This window comes from Talpa europaea, assembly GCF_964194135.1.
Source record: "Talpa europaea genome assembly, chromosome: 8".
Lineage (NCBI taxonomy): Eukaryota > Metazoa > Chordata > Mammalia > Eulipotyphla > Talpidae > Talpa > Talpa europaea.
The window spans coordinates 82165640-82184255 of NC_140075.1; the positions used below are offsets into that span (position 1 = coordinate 82165640).

Below are 18616 nucleotides of genomic sequence, written 5' to 3' on the forward strand. Positions count from 1 at the left end.
GAATACATCTTAGTATAATAACTATAAAAGTAAAATACAACAAGTTTAAAAAACCATTCTTCAAAGGGCTTCTAGAGAGATGGAATGATTTTCCCTGGGAATATTTTCTCCTAACCGTCCTTGTCAGTTAGAGCCAACCATGAAACAAAAATTCCTTGGATTCTCGTTATTTCATTAGCTCCCCTATCAGTTTATTTTCCCTTTGTTTATGTTTCCCTTTGTTTATGTTTCAGGCAAGTTTACATTTCATTAGTTTTAAAATCAAAGAGTAATATTACAAAGTGGTTTCAAGTTGAATCATACAAATAATTGCAATGTCTCTGGTAAGAAAATCAAATTTCCCTGAATAGACATAGGTATAATTAAAAGATTAATTGAAACACATGGTGTCATGTATAATTAAAACATATGAACTTCACATCAGTCCTTAGTGGATATACTTTAAAAAAGACCAAAAGATAGGAAAAAATTCTAACCACTCACTAATCCTCAGATCTTATTATGTCCCAGATTTAAACAAATAAGCAAACAAAAAAGCAAAGTGAGAGAGAACAAAACCCAGAGACACTAGCATGTGTCTAAATCTATTTTTCAATGTGCTAATAATTCATTTTTTCTTTTGTCCTTATTTACCCCAAGTGATATTGCATATGAAAGGCAAATGTGACAAATTTACAGACTCATTAGCCAAAGCTAAGGCTGACATTTTAGAAAAACAGATTTTATAATGGGGTTATATTACTCAATTTCATTTTAATAGGTATAAAATAAATGGTCTGCAAGAATCAGACGTATTTCCAAATAATTTATCTTTTGTGTTTTGGAAGTTGATAACATCACGTTTCTTGGGCTGACCACTAAGAACGATTTAGCTTATAGACTATCATGGCATCTGGACTGCCACCGCCACCTTAATCTCAACAATTTTATGATCACTCCTGAGCATCTTTGTTTTTCCTTAACTAATTCTAACCAGATCAGAATTCTAGTACTTAGTATCCTTTTAGCCTGTGAATTTAAGCCTGTGTCTCAAAGTCCTCCTCTTAGAAACAACAGAACAGCGGTTTCTGCTGGCTTCTTTGAAGGGGTCTGGTGGAGCTTTGGCTCAAATTAAAATTCTATAATAGAGGCTTGTTGTATGAAGGTTTTCAAGTATCTCCCCTTGTTAAGGCAATTCCAGTTCAAGCTATAACTCACATTTTCATATTTGTTTAATACCTTTCTCTAATCTTTCAGATTGTAAACACTCATAACCATCCAGAATTCTTCTGTGAGTTAACAGGAGTATTCTGAGAATATGTTAAGAAAAAGAAACTGGCTTCACAACCCTGGCTTGGAAAAATTACTGGATGTCAGATAGTGGGGTAAGAAGTTAACATGTATTACAGTCACTGAATTTTCACACAATCCTGCAAGGTGGGTATTGTTACTATTTTTTTTTTGGTAGCTGATGAAATGGAAACACAGGCAGGTTTCATGACTAGTAAGTGGCAGAGCTGGGATTTGAAATCAAGCAGGCTGGCTGGGTCTGTGTGCCTGCATTGCATTCTGCTGCCTCTCCAGTCTGGAGGTTAGTGATAGTGTACTAGAGGGAAGTCCCATACCCACTTCCAAGAGGAGAGTTTCTTTTTTGTTTCCTACAGGTAGACTTAAAACAAGTAGATGAATGACATATTTTACCTTAAGAACTGTGGTTGTTGAGAATGTATTTTCTGAGCCATCTTCTCTGAAGTTTCCTCTATATTCCTTTTTATGAACAATACCAAGGGCATATGAGGAAAGTTTAGAAACAAGCCACTTCTGGAAAGCTATCACTTTGCTTGCTTTATGGACATGCATTTCAGGCCCCCAAACCATGAACAGATTATGTGCATGAACAAATAACATGCAAGTCAGTGTGTGTGCTCATCCCCATCACTGCCAAGCCTCTGGGCACTCTTTCTCCATGATTTATTGGAGGTCTGTTTAGATCGCACTGTCCTTGTTTGTGACCTTGATGAATACTGAGGGCTTTTACATTCAGTGTGAGTTAATGAAGATAAATTTGTGCTAAGATGAACAGAGGCACTTAGAGAGATTAACAGCACTTGTATCTGTGTGCTAGAAAGACTTGGTGGAATATTAGGTCCCTGTTTTTTTCTGGTTCAGAATGAAAGCACTGGCATTTCATTTCAGTACTAACTCATGAATCTTGGGATACTTTGGATACCTAGACAATTCTGGGCTAAGATTTTTCTGGGATAGGGTAGATATATGAAATCTATTCTGAACCAAACATTAGCGCTGTTAATGGACAAGGAAAATAATCTTAAAATTTCCTTCCCAATTTGGGAAAATATTGACAATACCAACTTAGAATAAAGGGGAAAATGTTTTTATTATTCTTTAACAAAAACAGAAACCAAAGCTTAATTCATTGTTTTCTACAAAAGAAAAAGGAGGGAGATTAAGCACCATTTCTAATAATCTGGAAAGAGGTATAGATGATCATCTAACCAAAATGCAAACAGAAAACATGTCATTACAATTTAGGGGTGCTTGAACAAAGAAGGTATCAGCTTTCTACACTCCTATCTTAATTGCTTGAGGGTGATTTGGAAACAGCTATTATGGGAATAATTTTAGGCACTGCAGTCTTACTAAATGTACCTGGTCTAAGTGGAAACCAATAACAGACCTATTTACATTTAAAAACAAACAACAGACCTATCTTCTTTGATATCAAGAAAAAAAAGCAATTTCAATGTCTTGAAATTTCAATGTTTTGAAGTAAACATTAAGTCAAGAAGTAAACAGATTATTTTAGTTGTCAGTGTGAGTCCTAACTTTAACTGCATATTTCAAGTAACTTTGAAAGTATTTTAACTTCTATTGTAATCCACTTAGCAGTTATAGAACATTGAATTACATACATTATTAATTTTACAATAGTCAGATTACTTTTCCAAATGCTACTGAAATTTTGGCCATTTGTACATGAATTTTGGGATGCGGTTTCTTGGAATTTTTTTTGTTGTACTGACAAGCTTATTGAGCTAAGAGTACCCTAAAAAAGTAAAAAGACAAACACTACCTCAGACACCATAGTGGATATGTTAACAGATCTCAAAGAGGCCAGCAGAAGTCTTAGTTACAGTCAATCAAGTTTTGTTGCATCATGACCTTTTGGCTTTTTCTTTCTATGGCAAGCATCTGACAGATAAAAATTATTCAGATTCAATAGAGAATGGGTTCTCATTGTATTAATTAAACGTAATGGACACTAAACAAAGCATATAATTTAACTCTGCAGAGGGATACTAATCAGAAATAAATTAAATTAAGATGAAGTGTTAAAAAAAAAAGGAAAATGGAATAATCCTGTCTCATACCAAATGGTCTGTTATATTAACTTCAAAAATAACTTGTCCCAGATAATTTTGTGTTCCAGGTGAATTTCTGTTGCATTAGTGTTCTGAATCTCAGCCTTTAGAGTGCTTGCATTCTCTGCTGTGTATGCAGACTTGATAGGATTGCACATACAGCCGTGCCCACGCTTATTTCTGTGTGTACCCCTAATGCCCCAATGATAACGTTTTAGGAATGCAGTCTATGATGGACAGAATATGAACCTGCAGTTCCCATATCAGATGAAGGGCCTGTTTACTCTAACACGATTGTTTCCATCCTGCCAGTTGGCCTGGATTCTAGATGGGCAGATGGACATGACTCAGAAAGACAACAAATGGGCTCTCCAGTTTATTAAAGCATTTCAAGGCCTTGAGGCTTTTACCCTCAACATACCCCTCTCCTGCCCATCACCAAAGCTAATTGAGTTGGCTCATTTTTTTCTTTTCTATCAAAAGCCCTTACATTACCCTTTTGTGACATATTTTATCCTATGAGCTACTTGGGATATAACCTCTCAAAGTTTTACCTCATTGGAAGAACTGGATACAGAGAGAGGCTGATGGAGGGGAATTTATCTGGGGCTTTATCCATTATTCAGGAGGGCTGTATTTCACAGGAAAATGTTAAAGAAAAAAAAAAAGAACCAGAAAGAATGGTTGCAACAAAAAAATTAAATTGTTTAAGTTTAAAAGAGGAATCCAGTTATTCTTTGAAGAAGCCACTTAGGAAGACACTAACAATATAGCACATACTAGAAGTTGTAGGCGTGGCTTCTGGAGCCATGCTTTCTGGGTTTGAATCCTGGCCCTACCATATCTTAGCAATGTGAATTCAGACAAGCAACCCCAAATTCCTGTGCCTCAGTTTCCTCAGCTGCCTACTAGGATTGTGATACTCCATGTTAAACACTTAGGAGAATATCTGGATTGGTGAACTGTCAAGAAATATAAAAGATTTTATTTACAATTTATACACTGTTTACTTCCAAAATTAAGGCATCATCTCAAAGCAACACATATTAAGCAAACAATAGGAAAACTGAATCATAACTTCATTAAAAGAAGAGAAGAAGTATATCAACCAGGTACAGGATGAGTTTAAGTGTGTGACATAAGCCATAGTATGTGGTCCTACAAATTGCTGGGTTATATGGTTCTCCCCGGTAAATGGAAACATACAAATTGTTCTTAAGAAATAAAATTTAAGCACTGAATTTGAAGCCATTGGTTAAGTGGATACTGAAATTGGAGAAGCCAATTGCAAATCAAATTCTTCAGTTTTAAAACACATCAGAAATGGGCCTCCCCGGTGGCCCAGTGGTTGAGCGCTGGGTTGCGAAGCTGCCCGCAGCCTCTGCAGCGCCAGTTCGATCCCCGGCTGCTCCCCGGCCACCAGTGGAGGGTCCCACATGGCGTGCAGACCTCTCCTGCCGCCCGCTGCTCCCCTCAGCAGTGTGCTTCGGTCCTTCTGCCTGCTCTGCTCCCCGCTCTGGCTCTGGTGAATTCTCTCACCCTCCCGTGCTTCTGACTGTACCCAGTGCATGTATAAACCAAAACCAAAACAAATAAATAAATAAAAAAAAATAAAACACATCAGAAAGTGACAAAATTATAGAGATGGAGGAGATTATGCTGCCAGGGACTGTGGATGGTGGAGTTGAGGGGCATGAGTGTGGCTATAAGGGGGTAGCAGGAGAGATTTTTGTGGTGAGGGAATAGATCAGTATCTTAATTGCAATGGTGGGTACACAGATCTAACATGATAACATGGCATCCAGCTACACACACACTCTGTGCCAATGTCCAGTTCCTGTTGTCTTTTGTCCCTTCCTACCAAGTGGAAGAAGGTCATCATCTATGAACCAGGAAGCAGACTCTCACCAAAACTGAATCTACCACTGCCCTGATCTCGAACATCCTAGGTTCCAGAAGTGTTAGAAATAAGTTTCTATTGTTTATAAGCCACCAGTCTGTGGAATTTTGTTATAGCAGGTCAAATGGACTAGGACTCAAGGACAGAGGCATGGAATAGACTTTCCTCGAAACCATCAAAAGGAACCAACCCAGATAACACCTTGATCTTGGACTTCTAGACTTCAGAACTATGAGACAATACATTCCTGTTTTTTAAACCACCTAGGTTGTGATCATTTATTACAATAGCATTATTAAACTAATACAGAATATAGATTCTTTTTGGGTATATGATAAAAGACCTAAATTTCCCGGTTTTGATGTGATAATTGTATAAGATGTAACCATTGATGGAAACTGGACAAAGTGTACATAGGACATTTCCTTGCTATTTTTGCAATTTCTTGTGAATGTATTATTTAAAAATAAAAAGTTAAAGATCATAAATATTTTTCAAATGGATATTATTTACCTCCCATCAAAATATCATTGCATGCTTGACTTGAGTTTTATTTTTCTTTGAAAGAGTTATTTTCCTTAAATAATTTAAAGTACCTATATCCCCAAATATCAAAGAGATTTTCTGTACCTCTTACTCACATAAACCAAAAAGTTAGGAGGTTAAAGTTTATTTCAAAGTTTCATTTTTCTTTTGCATCCTGGCTTGTATGTTCCTGACGAGTATGGCAAGTGGATTGTGATCCTCTCCAATCTCCCCCCACCAACTTGACTGTTCACTCTTATCTATGGAGAAGCAGTCATTTCAATTCTGAACTCCTTTGATTTATATCAATATTTCTGAATTCGTTTCTGTAACAAGATTTTTTTTGGTGCAGTATACCTCTGTATCTCTTTTTATGTCAGCTATTCTATAATGCTGAACATGTGAAATCTCCATGACTCTCAAGGAGGCAAGCATTGAGTTTATCTGAATTTTATCTGACTTTCTGAGAGGGGGAGTTTACATAGCTCCAAGGACACAATTCCATTACATGATAAGATAGGAGCCACTCAAGAGGTTTGAAATATTAACCAGAGGGGTGTGTGTGTCTGTGTGTGTTTACATTCCCACCTCTCAGGTGATTATAAACTTGGTAGTTGCCTTTTGTTTGTGGCAATTTCACACACAGCCTTTATCCTGCCTCAGGTATCAGATTTCAACTTGAGCTGTTGCTGTGACTGGGGCACGTACCTTTCATCTGCACAAAGTCAAGTTGGTGGATGGACTGCAGTAAAGGGCTGTTGTCCAGACTCAAGTCGAAGTCGGTGGTCATTCTGGGAGTGAGCGTGCCTTTCCCCCACTGGTCCTCGGTCAGGTGCACTCTCCTTATGAGGGCGTCAGAAATCTAGTCACATCAAAGACCACAGCCTAAGAAATACAACACCACACCAGACACAGAGCCCTGCTCCTCTGCTCTCCTGGGTCATTACCACGGAAGCGCTTTGGGATCCACATCTACCCTGACTGTGTGCAGCTGGTGAGGATCCTGTCATGACAAGGGTGACTCAAGATTTATCACCAAATCTGGACACTTTTGTGAGTCCAATGGGGCCACTATAAGTAATTAATAGCTGTTAACCAATCTAATAGACAAACCTGCTATTATATGCTCTTGCTATTAATGACTGATCAACTGAAAGCCAAGTACATTAAATAACATTATGTTAGTGGTTAATCCTAATAAAGCCAATAACCCTAAGTTTCCCATATGAGGTGTGTGTATCTGGTCAAGACTTAAAAATAAGTTTTATAAAAGGTTTAGAAAGGCTGCATATAAAATGTAAAATGAAATTTCTCACATCATCTTCATATATCACTCTGTTCTTTAGTAGGGAACTCTTTCATTTCTCATATTTACTCGCCTGTGTCACTCTTGGCTAGTTTGGTAATGTGTGATTTGCAAAGGATGTATCTATTCCTTAATAGATGGTCTCTTAATCACTGGATCACAACTTAAGTAGAATTTATTTGCTATCATAGCATCTCACTGAAACAATTAACATTGAAGAAATGATGAAACATCTACGAAATGAAAAAAAAAACTCAGTTAATTTGAGAACTAAGTTATTGGCCAGATGATGGAGTCAAGAAGGTAGAAAACTTGCATACCTAGACATTTCTAGCTGATGAAACTATTCAAGAGGTATTAGTATAACAGGACCCAATTCTTAGATAAGGCAGTAACTCTGCTTTGGAGGAACTTAAAGGGATTTATGTTTTCGTGACTAAACACAAGAGTGAAAACAAACCAAAAGCCCATATACTTCTTCATTTGTAGCAAATGGTGATGTGCTTTCAGAGATTTCAGGAAGTCAGTGGAGTTCAGCACCCATAAGGAGGCTGTGTACAATACGAAGTAGGTTCCTTTATGGAGGGACCCACACCCAGCCAGGGCTTTTGGGTGTCTGACCTTGGTGTTATAGACTCAATCTGAAACAGAACCCCATTGAAACTTACTTGTAAAAAGCCACTAGGATCATTTTCCTTAATCACCTCCAGGCAGTATTCCATGAGACCTGTGGTCTGGCGCAATTTCACTGTGCAGTGAGAGATCTGATCTCGAACCACCTAGGATTGATGAGAGAACAGAAGAGTCTAACAATGGCAAAGGGTAGAAAGGAATCAAACTGGGACTGGAAAGATCTGTCATGCCATAATCCAAGAGCATCGTGGGATGATGGAATGAAACTGGTTTTGTGGCAGTGTCTGCTGTGGACAATAGCTCTGGAAGACAGATGGGCTAATGGCTCTTACAGGAACTTGTAACTATAGAACCCATCAGAAGGACATGCTGATTACCCGAGCACCTTTCTTGATCTGGCTCCCCTCTTCTGCAAAGCTGTCCTAAGCTGGAGGTCCCAGAGAATCCCTAAAGGAGCTCAGCAACCAAGGGTGCGGCTGCAGTTTTTGCTCTGTGACGCAGTCGCCTACCTTCACCCACCCTCTGCCTGTCTCTTCTAAATAGCAGACGTCATCATCTGAACCCAGTTTCTTCCTCCTTCTGATTCTGTTTCCTTGGGTGGGTGGTGGGGTGGGGCTAGAGATGGAACTTGCTAAAAGACAATGAGCTAACAACAACCAGTAAGCCAGAGAAAGATGGATGTAGAATTAAGTTTTAAAAACAGCCCTTTTAGAATCACCACCTCATTCTGGAAAGCAGCTTTAAAGGCTGCTTCATTTGCTAGGCTGTGAGTCTGCTTTCAGCTACAACGGCATCTCTCTAAACATGCAGTTTCTGTTGGGATGTTGTCTTTTCTCAGTGTCAAATGTATGACAGTTCTTGAAAGGTGTCTATCTTTAGAGATGTTCATCTTCTGTATTGTCTGCTCAGTTGTTTTTGATGCAAAGGGTTGAACTAGGGTTTTCTAGGAACTTCAGTTATTCACATCCTTGATATTTGTATCACTTTGCAAAAACTTCCAAAATACCCAGCATCCCAGATTTTATGGCAAATAACTAAAAGTAGTTTTAATATTAATTACTTAAAACTTTTGTTTCCTTTCATATTTGATTATACATTTATTTTCTATTAGAGATTATCATATACAGTTTCTAAAACAATCAAAAGTAGATGGGAAAAAATAATCTCATTCCTATAATGCAAAATTTAAAAGTATTTGGTCTTTGATTTTTTTTATAATAAATTTTATTTTTATATTCCCCATACAATTGCAACCCCCTTATTTTGAACCCAATCCCTCCCCTCCCACCCCCTACCCCCCATAGAGTGTCTCTGGTTCATAGTTTTTTGTTGATTTTGATTTTCACTTTCTTATAGTTATTCATTTTCCTGGTCCCTTATTTAAGTTTTCTAGATTCCTGCTATGAGTGAAACCATCCGGTATTTTTCTTTTTCTTTCTGGCTTATTGATCTTTTTTGAGTTACATTTTGTATTTGCTGCTTGGTGTGGGTCCAAAGTCATTCTTTGCATGTGGATAGATATTTTCCCAGGATGATTTGTTGAAAAACAGCCCTTTCCCCAACGAATGCTTTTGGAATCTTTGTCAAAAATCATTTGACCAGGTAGATGAGAGTTTATTTCTGGGATCTCTTTTAAATTCCAGTGGTCCAAGTGTCTTTATGCCAGTACTACACTGTTTTGGTTGTTGTAGCTTTGCTGTAAATTTTTGAATCAGGTTACATATCTGGTTCTTGTGGGAAGAAAATGCTATATGCAAAATATATCAAATGCAAGACAGGTGTCATCTAGCTAATATACTACTCCTCTCTGCTATATGATATTTAATTAAATTACTCCCAGAAAGTGCTTTTATATTTTGGTAGCCACTTCAATGCTGCTAAGTAGTAGAAATTTTAGCAGTTACTATTCAATATCCAAATGGTATCTATCCTGTGACTATGTGTCACTGACTGCTTCTGAATGTCTGAAAAACAAGCAGAGAACAGATCTGAACATTATAATCCAAAGTGAGTTTGCTTTTGAGGCAAAACAGAATGAATTGTTGTGTTTACTTCTTGAAGTATTCAGCTCAATGATAATTTTTCCCCTAAGTGTGCTGAAATTAAAATATTACTCAGTCCTCATAAAATTGTGTCTCCATCTATAAGTTTCCTTCTCAGGCAAGTTTTATGTGGTGCCAAAGGTGCTGTCTGAGTGTTGGGCCTCTCTCACTACTGCTTAAAAGCTTCATTGTGTTGCCAAAGATTGGGTGAGTGCCAGCAGGGGTTTGTCATTGGTTCCTGAATTCTCTGGGCTGATTTTCTTGGAAGGACTCAATATCCCTTAGTTCCTGGCTTGCAACTTCCTCTGCTGTTCCAGTGGATTTTGCTCAATTCTTTTACATTTTATTTATTATTTATTTATTTATTTTTTGTGGGACCCTCGCCAGTGGCTGGGGATCGAACTGGTGCTGCAGAGGCTACGGGCAGCCTCGCAATCCAGCACTCAACCGCTGCACCACCAGGGGAGGCCTTCTTTTACATTTTAATCAACTATTTCAGAGTGATCACAATAGCTCATGACAAATATTGCTACTAAATATTAAACTCCAAGGTTCCTAGAAGCAGTATTTTGGGGTGTGTGATAACTGAGTTCTAATTTTTCAATTTAGCAAGATTTTCCACCTTATGGAAATAAGCCAAATAACTAGATCTTTAAAGAATACAAATAATTTTTTCTCTAATTGCAACTCTTTAGACTGTTATTTCCACCATTTATAATTATTACTATGACTTAGTTCTATGTTAATTCTTTTTTATGGAAGAAAATTCCTAGGAAGGCAGGCATTGCCACTTTTTCCTTGAGTACATTTCTTTGCTCTAGAGAAACATTGGCACCATGTTTGTGGCTAGACTCGAGTCTGTTTTCTTGGGAAATGTGCAAGTTGCTGCATGACACAAATAGAAACTGGAAAACAATCCTCCTGCCTTCATCTGCATTAGTGGTGATACCAGTTTTCTTGGGGCAGTGAATTAATCTGTAATCCACAGTTTCAGAGAAGGCATTACAATTTTATCAGCATTCACCATCTATTCTGGACGGTAAGTACCTTTTGGTCATTTAAACAGTTTTATTTTGCTAAGTGGAAAATTTATAAAGGCCACTTCCTGGGTCAGGATATAAGGAGAATCTGGGAATGAATTCTGAGACTTTTTCAGAAGCACAGAGTAACCAACAGTAGTTTCTAAAATATAAATGTGAAGTTTTGTTCTACCAATCTACCATTATATTTTCCCATTGCATCACTAGCAGGCTAATGTCCTTCCTCTACTCAGTTCCTGTGATATGACCAATAGCCAGAACTAAGGTGGATTAAGGGGAATTTCATTATTATCCAACTTTGACCTTGATACCCTTTTTCCACCTCCATTCACCTGTCCTACACGTGACTCTGGAAATTATTTTCTCTATTTCTTTTTTTTTAAGATTTATTTATTTATTTATACAAGCACTGGGTATAGTCAGAAGCGCGGGAAGGTGAGAGAATTCACCAGAGCCAGAGCGGGGAACAGAACAGGCAGACTGACGAAGAAATACACTGCTGAGGGGAGCAGCGGGCACTGCAGGAGAGATCTGTCACGCCATGTGGGACCCTCGCCAGCGGCGGCGGTCGGGAATAGAACAGCCACTGCAGAGGCTGCAGGCAGCTTCGCAGTCCAGCGCTCAACCACTGCGTCACCAGGGAAGGCCCTATTTCTTTTTGTTTTTTAAACTTGAAACAAGCAGAAAAATTTATTACTCTTGGGTTGCTTGAGACTATAAATCTTGATCAATGTTTAACGCAACATCAGATAGCATCAGCTCATCAAGCTCCTCCACTCTGCTCAAGTTAGGTACCCCGTACAGGATGCTAATTTCAGCTAATGTTTTGCCTGATTCCTCTAAATGGGGGGCATCTTCACCCTTAACTATATTTTCCATATTCATTCTTGCCTCCTTCTCCATTATTTCTTCTATTTTCTTTAGTTCTTCTATTCTCACTCTCTCTTTTTATTGCATTTCCAGCTCTAGCTGGAAGGCCAGTTGTTGTTCCTGAAACATGATCTCCTCTGCTTTGAACCTCTCCATCATTTCCTGCTCCATTAGAGCTATTTCTCTTTCACGTTCCAACTCCACCATTTCCTTTTCTCTTGCTTGCTCTGAGGTCACATTTTCCTTATACTTGTAAAGCCACAATGCTAAATATAATATTGGATCCACTGGACGTATTTTTGCCACTTCTGCAAGACCCTGAGTTAGACATGCCCCGAGATACTTTTGAAGATATGCTGACTCCATCCCTAATTCTTATACACAAACCACATCTGTGTCAACCAGTCAAGGACCAAAAGGCAAACACAGCTTCTTCACGTGTCTCTCTGCTCCATGTGCCTCCTCCAGGTATCCTTCTGGCTCTCCATCCTGCTTCCTTCCTTCCCCAGTCTCCTCTCCAGCTTCTTCTCTTCCCTGTTCAGCTCCACTCTTCCTTGGGTGTCTTTTCTCCTATTTTAAGAAATTCTTTCCAAAATATAATCTTTACCTTTCCATCACAGTTTACAATAATTTCCCCTAAGTATAAATTAATCATTTTTTCCTACTTAAGACACATGTACTTGCAAATTGAAAACTTGAAGAATTTCTCCTCCTCAGGGTTGTTTGGTCAGTGGGAGGAGTTCCTCTATGTCCCATGGTCTCCTAAAGCAATAAGACCAACTGAAGCTTGGAACTGACTCATTCTGAATGATAGATGAGGTGTTTTGCAGTTGGATTCATCTAGTAAACTTAAGAATTCTTTGTTTTTTTCTCATACTCTACAGAGGCATTAAAATTAAAAAATAATTTTTTAATTTCTCACATGTCACCATTTTCCTACATTGTTTTAGGTAAATATTTCCCCATTCCCTTGCTACTGCCACCTATATTAATATTATTAATTTATTCATGCTGGCAATGAATCTTTCAAAGACAAGTCTGAGACTTTGAGATTTTTATCAAGAAAAGACTCACACCTATTAAATAAATGAAACATGTACTTGTTCTGAAAGATGCTGGAAATTTTAACAGTTAAGCTGTGAGTTTTATATTCCAGAAGTATGAATGCCACCAAACGGCCTCATCAATAAATACCAAGTGGAATAAAGTAAAGCATGTTCTTAGTGGCGAGAATACCGTATCCTTGTACAGAGAAATGAAGGAAGAAATCACAGCCATTTGAAGAGATAAGGATGCTGTTGTGGTCCCACCCACACAGGAAGACATTTACCATCTATGGTTGGCCACAGTGAGTGACATCTGCAATAAGGTGGTTTATAGGATATGAGTTGCTGTTCCTTCTGGCATAAGAAGTATCACTCATGTCTGGGTATAGGCAGAAAAAATTTAAGAAGTTCTGATTGTCCTGCACTTTGTCACTGCCAAAGTGAGTAGGGGTGTTCAAAGGTGTGTTCCCTAACCTTGGTGAGCTCTAGCTATGCAGGTGGCATCCTGGTGACTTCATGGGCAGACTGGGCATCTACTGCAAACAGACCTGTGACTTTTGCTCCTACATGGTGGGAAGCAAAGGACTACAGAATTTGCCAAATGAAACTCTGAAAGGAACTCACCATTAATGATGGTAATCATTATTAGAGTTGGACTCTAAATACATCTGCTGAGGGTGTTTGAATCTTGAATCTTCAGCGATTACAAGGTGTAATTTTTTCAAATGTTTCATTGTAATGGACTGACTGAAGTCCTTGCCAATAGTTCTGTTGGAATTGAGCCTATTATTTGTAGCCAGCCAAATTCTATCTAACTATTTTTAAATGCTTTTGTGAACTTGGGAAGGCCCTTCCCTCCTTCCTTTCCTCTCCATCCCTTCTTCCCTTTCTTTCTTTTCTCTGGCTCTCTGAATCAAAAGGTCAAATATTTACTCACCTATTTTGAATCAATGTCAAAATAACTTCAGTGAACAATTTGACAAGTCAATAATATCTCCAGTGTAAATTTGTACTGTTAATAATATGGTTGGTCATATAATTAATTTTTATTTTCAAAAAATTATAATGGGAATATAATAGGCAATACATGGTAAATAATCACAAAAGATAAAATAATGACAATAATGATAATCATTCTAACGACCCAATGGTACACTAGGATTCAAAATCAAGCATTATATAGATAACTATAATTAGGATTTGTAGGCCCTCTGGAAATATGGAAAGCTCTATAAAATCATAAACTTTATCATTATCCCTTAGCATCTTTCTAAGAAATTTTGTTGGTATGTTAATTTATCAGCCACACATGGAAGTTAAAGATTAGATATTTTCAGAATATTTTTGAATAACTAAGGTCTTTTTTTCTCCCAGAGACTCCTAGAAGTGAAAGGCACAATGGAGATATCTCCTTTTATTAATCAACATATAAATTCATTCCAAAATATTGGAGTGGGAACACATTTAGGATGATGTAGAATGTTTCAAATTCTGACATAAAGTGAGTCTCAGATATTTCTTTAGGTTTAACAAAAGAAAAATGATATTTGTGAAGTTCCTCATAAAAGCATAGATTTCGTTAATGACACATTTTAATTTGTGTTGATACATATTCCCCATGAAGGCATTTTTTAGGGCCTTGCTCAGCTAAGGAAAGCCTGGAGGGAAGCTAACAGAACAAACAGGACAAGAGACGTAAGGTTCTAGCTCATTCTGCTGGTTGCAGGGCTCTTGTATAGTGGCTGCAAAAATTGCACAAGTCCAGAGAGGATTTAATAATATTCTTAAAAGCTCAAAAGCATTTTTGCCCTCCAGTAATGTTCTTATATTTGCTTTAGTTCACCACATTCTGAAAATAGATATTTGGCTCTCAGTGTTTTTTCAAACTACAGAATAGTATTAGCTGTAATTTACATTTGAAAGTGTTCCTAAAATATGGTCACATCTGCATATGCCTCAAAAAATTTTGTTTAGCTTTTAAAAATAGTTCACCATGCTTTGGGAATTATTTTATATAGGATGATGAATTATAAACTCAGGTCATTAAAGAATTTCCTTGGTTCTAGGATAATGATATTGCATATAGGCTAATTCTACAATATTACTCTGGGATTGTGGAAAATAAACTCTAGGAGTTAGTTCTTCAGTGTGCTGAATGAAACCACACTCGTATTCATTCTCTGTCAATGACAATGACAATAATAATTGACATTCATTGAGTATTGTGCTAAGTACTTTACAATATCCAATGAAGTGATGATTCCTTTACCCACAGGTGGAAGAAATTGAGCCACAGATGTACCCAAGGTTAGAAACCTTGTAAGTAATAAACTGTGTCCTCACACCCATCTCTGTGACACACAATCTGGGTTCTTCACTATTCAGCTCCATCTTGTTTCAAAACCAGAACTATTCAATCTGCTCAAGCAATCAGTGCTTTCAGAATGGGACATGAGTAGATTATAAAGACTGTCTTTATACACACTTGCTTTCCAGCCTCCCTAGCTTGTTGGATTGCTTAAAAAGAGAAAGTTGCCAGAAAAACACACGTACAACTCTCCCCTTTGTCAGCAAAAAGCAGGCTCCCCAAGAACTCGGCCAAAGGGAAGCGGAAGACCATAAGATTATTCCCTCCGGACTGTGAGTGATGGGTCAGCCAACAAAGACAGAAAGAAGTACTGTGTTTGGAAGTGATGTCTATAAAAGGCCAGTTTTTTCTCACAAATCTACATGGCAATAGAAGTAATGAGAAAAGAAGATGCAGGAGGAGAAAAGCAGAGGGAGGGAGACATGGAGACGGCATCCGTCGTCAGAGCATCGGCACTGCTGACTGTTTTTAGAAGCAGTGACAGATACATTTGGCTGAAAACAGTAGAAAAACAAATCGTTTGAGACAGAAGACAGAACAGTTTTACTGCCATGGGGGACTATCAGCCACCTGTCTCATGTTTCTGCAGCAATTTGGGATCTGGGGCAGGAACTCCAACTGCTTAGAGGCCCTTGGTGCATCTGTGTGCCCTGCAGGGAGGTGACCCGGACAGAGGGCCCGGACGTGGAGCCCAAGTGATGCGATAAGGCTATTCCTATGGGTCTCCACCAGGTCCCCAGCACAGCCCATAGCTGATTCCCACAGAGTCCCACCCTGCAGAGGCACCACTAGGAAGGGGAACTAGAGGACTTTCACACCCTTCTTCTCCATTTTGATAGGGGCAAATGCCAGATTGCTACCCTATGGCTCTCCCATGTAGAAACCTGCTACCACAGTCTCCAAATGACTTACCACAAACTGTTTATAGATGCCAGAAAAATGTCTGCCATGTTTTTAAAAAAGAGATTTCCATTGAGAAATAATTAAACCTTATAAAATGGCTGGCCTGCTATTTACAGAGAAAAGCGCAGTGTCTCTCTCATTTCCCAAAGACAACTGTGATTTAATTTTCCATTGCTCTAGGGGATTCAAATGGCATTTTGAGTCCTGCTTTCCTGCTCCTAGCAGCTATGCACAAGGTGCCAGCTGACTGATGAAGCACGAAGGCCGGGACCTTCTCCACCTTCCTAGGAGTGGGTAGAGATGCTTCTCTTTGTATCACACTTTTATCAGCCAGACGTGGTAGAGTGCTGAAGAGAAGATTCTAGACTCTGAAGCCAGGTTACCAGCACCAGGAGTCTGGATTCTTCGACCAGTTCTTACTATATGGTGGTGTGGTGTCCTCTAGAATGCGGGCAACAGTAATAATGGCCTTGTAGAGTTGTTGTGAGGAATAAAGGAGCTGATCCTTGTAACACAATTTGTATTGAGCTGCTTCAAAGAAAGTGTCCCTTACTGTTACCTACTGCTATGATAACAGGCAGGGCTTGGTCGCCAAGGATACTCATTTTGTGTTGCTGGCTGGGTAACTACAGAATCACATCTCACAGCATTTCTAGATGTTAATTCAGACAAGAAATGGCAACTCTAGAAGGATTTCTCATTAAGATCTAGCCTGACTATGTTGGATGACAAAGCTTATGGAACAAGACCATTTCCCAGGTTGTTGTAGTGAAGTGTGTAAGATTGATATCCCCTTGGTAACTTTCAGAGAAGTTTTTGGGTAAAAAACATTATCTTTCATAATGTCCCCACTTTCTTGCCTTACGTTTTAGGAATGACTAACTATGTTACTGGGAAACACAAAGTCCAGTGGCCTTTTGGGGAATTCAAAAGCAAACAGCTTCTATGTCTGCTAACAAACATTAGTATCCAGGAGCCTGGAAAATGATGAATTAGAGAAAGTCATCTAAGTAAAACTTGCTATCATTTGGCACTTTGTAGCTATGTATGACCCAGGCCCCAGTCCTTCACTCCCAAGTCCAATGTCCTGCATCACCATCAGTTCCGGTGGGATGGCTCCATGGGGTGTGGAAGTGTGCGGTTGTTTCAAAGTGAAACTGAGAGGGTTTTCCAGTTAGACCCACCACCATAAAACACTGATGGCCACTCTGGAAGAGTTGTTAAAATGCTTAACCTTGGTCTGCTGTCCAAACCAATAGGTTGAGACTGAACATTAGAGGCCTGGGCACTTTTCCTTCCAAACTCCTGGTTCAGATTCAATGTTAAGACACACAGTTTTCTTTATCAAAGAATCTGCTGAGCCTCTTGCTGTCTCATCAGGAACTCTCAGGAACATGGCACTGCTACTGTGCCTGCAGAGGTCTGGCTGGTAAACTTCATCGGGGGCACAGCCCTCACAAGTCTTTCTGGCTTGAATCACATCATCACAGCACAGCCTACTTCAATTCTACAGACCCCTTCAGTGTGACAGCTAGGTGAGCCACTAAGGCAGGGGAGAAAGGTTTATATTCCAGTCACAATGCTGCCTTGACTTGGGGCAAAGAAGAAGCAAATGTGTCATTTGTTTGGAGGAGCAGCAGGTGGGCAGGGGAGAAGGATGTTAAGAGGGGGTTTTCTTCATCTTTGGAGCCACCTATCAAAGCTGCTCCCAGGACATGTTTGTGTTCATCAGACTGCCTGATTCCTTGTTTTCCTGGAAGAAACCCTGGAGCTCTGGGGTCCTGATATGTGTGTGGCACACGTTAAGGATTGCAGACTGCTGATCAAGGCTTAGCATTGCCAGTCTTGCTGCAAGTCTTGCCCAGACCTCATGCCCCGGTTGGCATATGGCTTCTTGCCTTTTTCTGGTAACCATGAACTGGGTGCTGGCCTGCTGGAAGTTTCCCTGGCATTAAATATTAGTCCTAAATCTTGTAAGTTGTGTTCTGTTATTTTTTTATGTTGAAACTCATCCTTATTTCTCCTAATGGAATCTCATTCTTTTAGAAATGGGGCTTTATAATCTTCAGGAACTGGAGTAGCTTACGGGTTCAGCAGGCACCTGTCCTTCTGAGGTTGTGTGTGTACACTGCTGCCCACTGGAGCTCTCTGATATCCACTGACACCAACAGATTTCCTGTGGTCAGACCTCACTTCTCCCTCTGCCCCAATGCCAGGCTAACACTGCATCCCACCCACCACCCACTGGGAGTCACCCTCAGGCTTCCTGGTCACATATGTGGACATCTACTGACTCACTGTTTCTGAAATCCTTTTATCTGGGCTTTTCTCATGCACTCAGCCTGCTCTCACATCTTGATGCCCCCCACTAATACATGGGGTCTTAGATATTGCCAGGAGAACCAGTCCTTCTGTAAACAGAACTCCAGACTTGTAATCAATTGATTCTATATGATGACAAAAGCCTTTACTGCTGTCCAGTTGCATGGGATACTTCAGAAATTAGCACAGATCTTGTTTGTTTTCTGTAAAGATTCCATTTCTCCACTAAAAAATAGATTTTGTCTCTGTGTATATTTTGCCCCGGACACCCTGTCTAAAATTCCAGCCCCCATCCCCAG

General features: G+C 39.2%; 1 protein-coding gene and 1 pseudogene across 25 annotated transcripts in view; both read right to left on the minus strand.

Annotated features, from left to right (window-relative positions):
- Positions 1 to 18616, minus strand: part of TRIM9 (tripartite motif containing 9) — a gene marked incomplete at both ends in the record, with an annotated part of 98615 nt that overhangs the window by 21833 nt on the left and 58166 nt on the right. For 23 of the 24 annotated variants that reach the window (XM_084240767.1, XM_084240765.1, XM_084240768.1 and 20 more), the window contains 2 exons: positions 6496 to 6649; positions 7762 to 7872. In XM_084240767.1, coding sequence (XP_084096893.1) covers positions 6496 to 6649; positions 7762 to 7872 — 265 coding nt within the window. The remainder of the gene's footprint in view (positions 1 to 6495; positions 6650 to 7761; positions 7873 to 18616) is intronic. The other variant, XM_084240769.1, reaches the window with a different exon arrangement.
- Positions 11523 to 12044, minus strand: LOC311174847 (DPY30 domain-containing protein 1-like; annotated as a pseudogene). The gene has a single exon. The product of its transcript is annotated as a DPY30 domain-containing protein 1-like (transcript).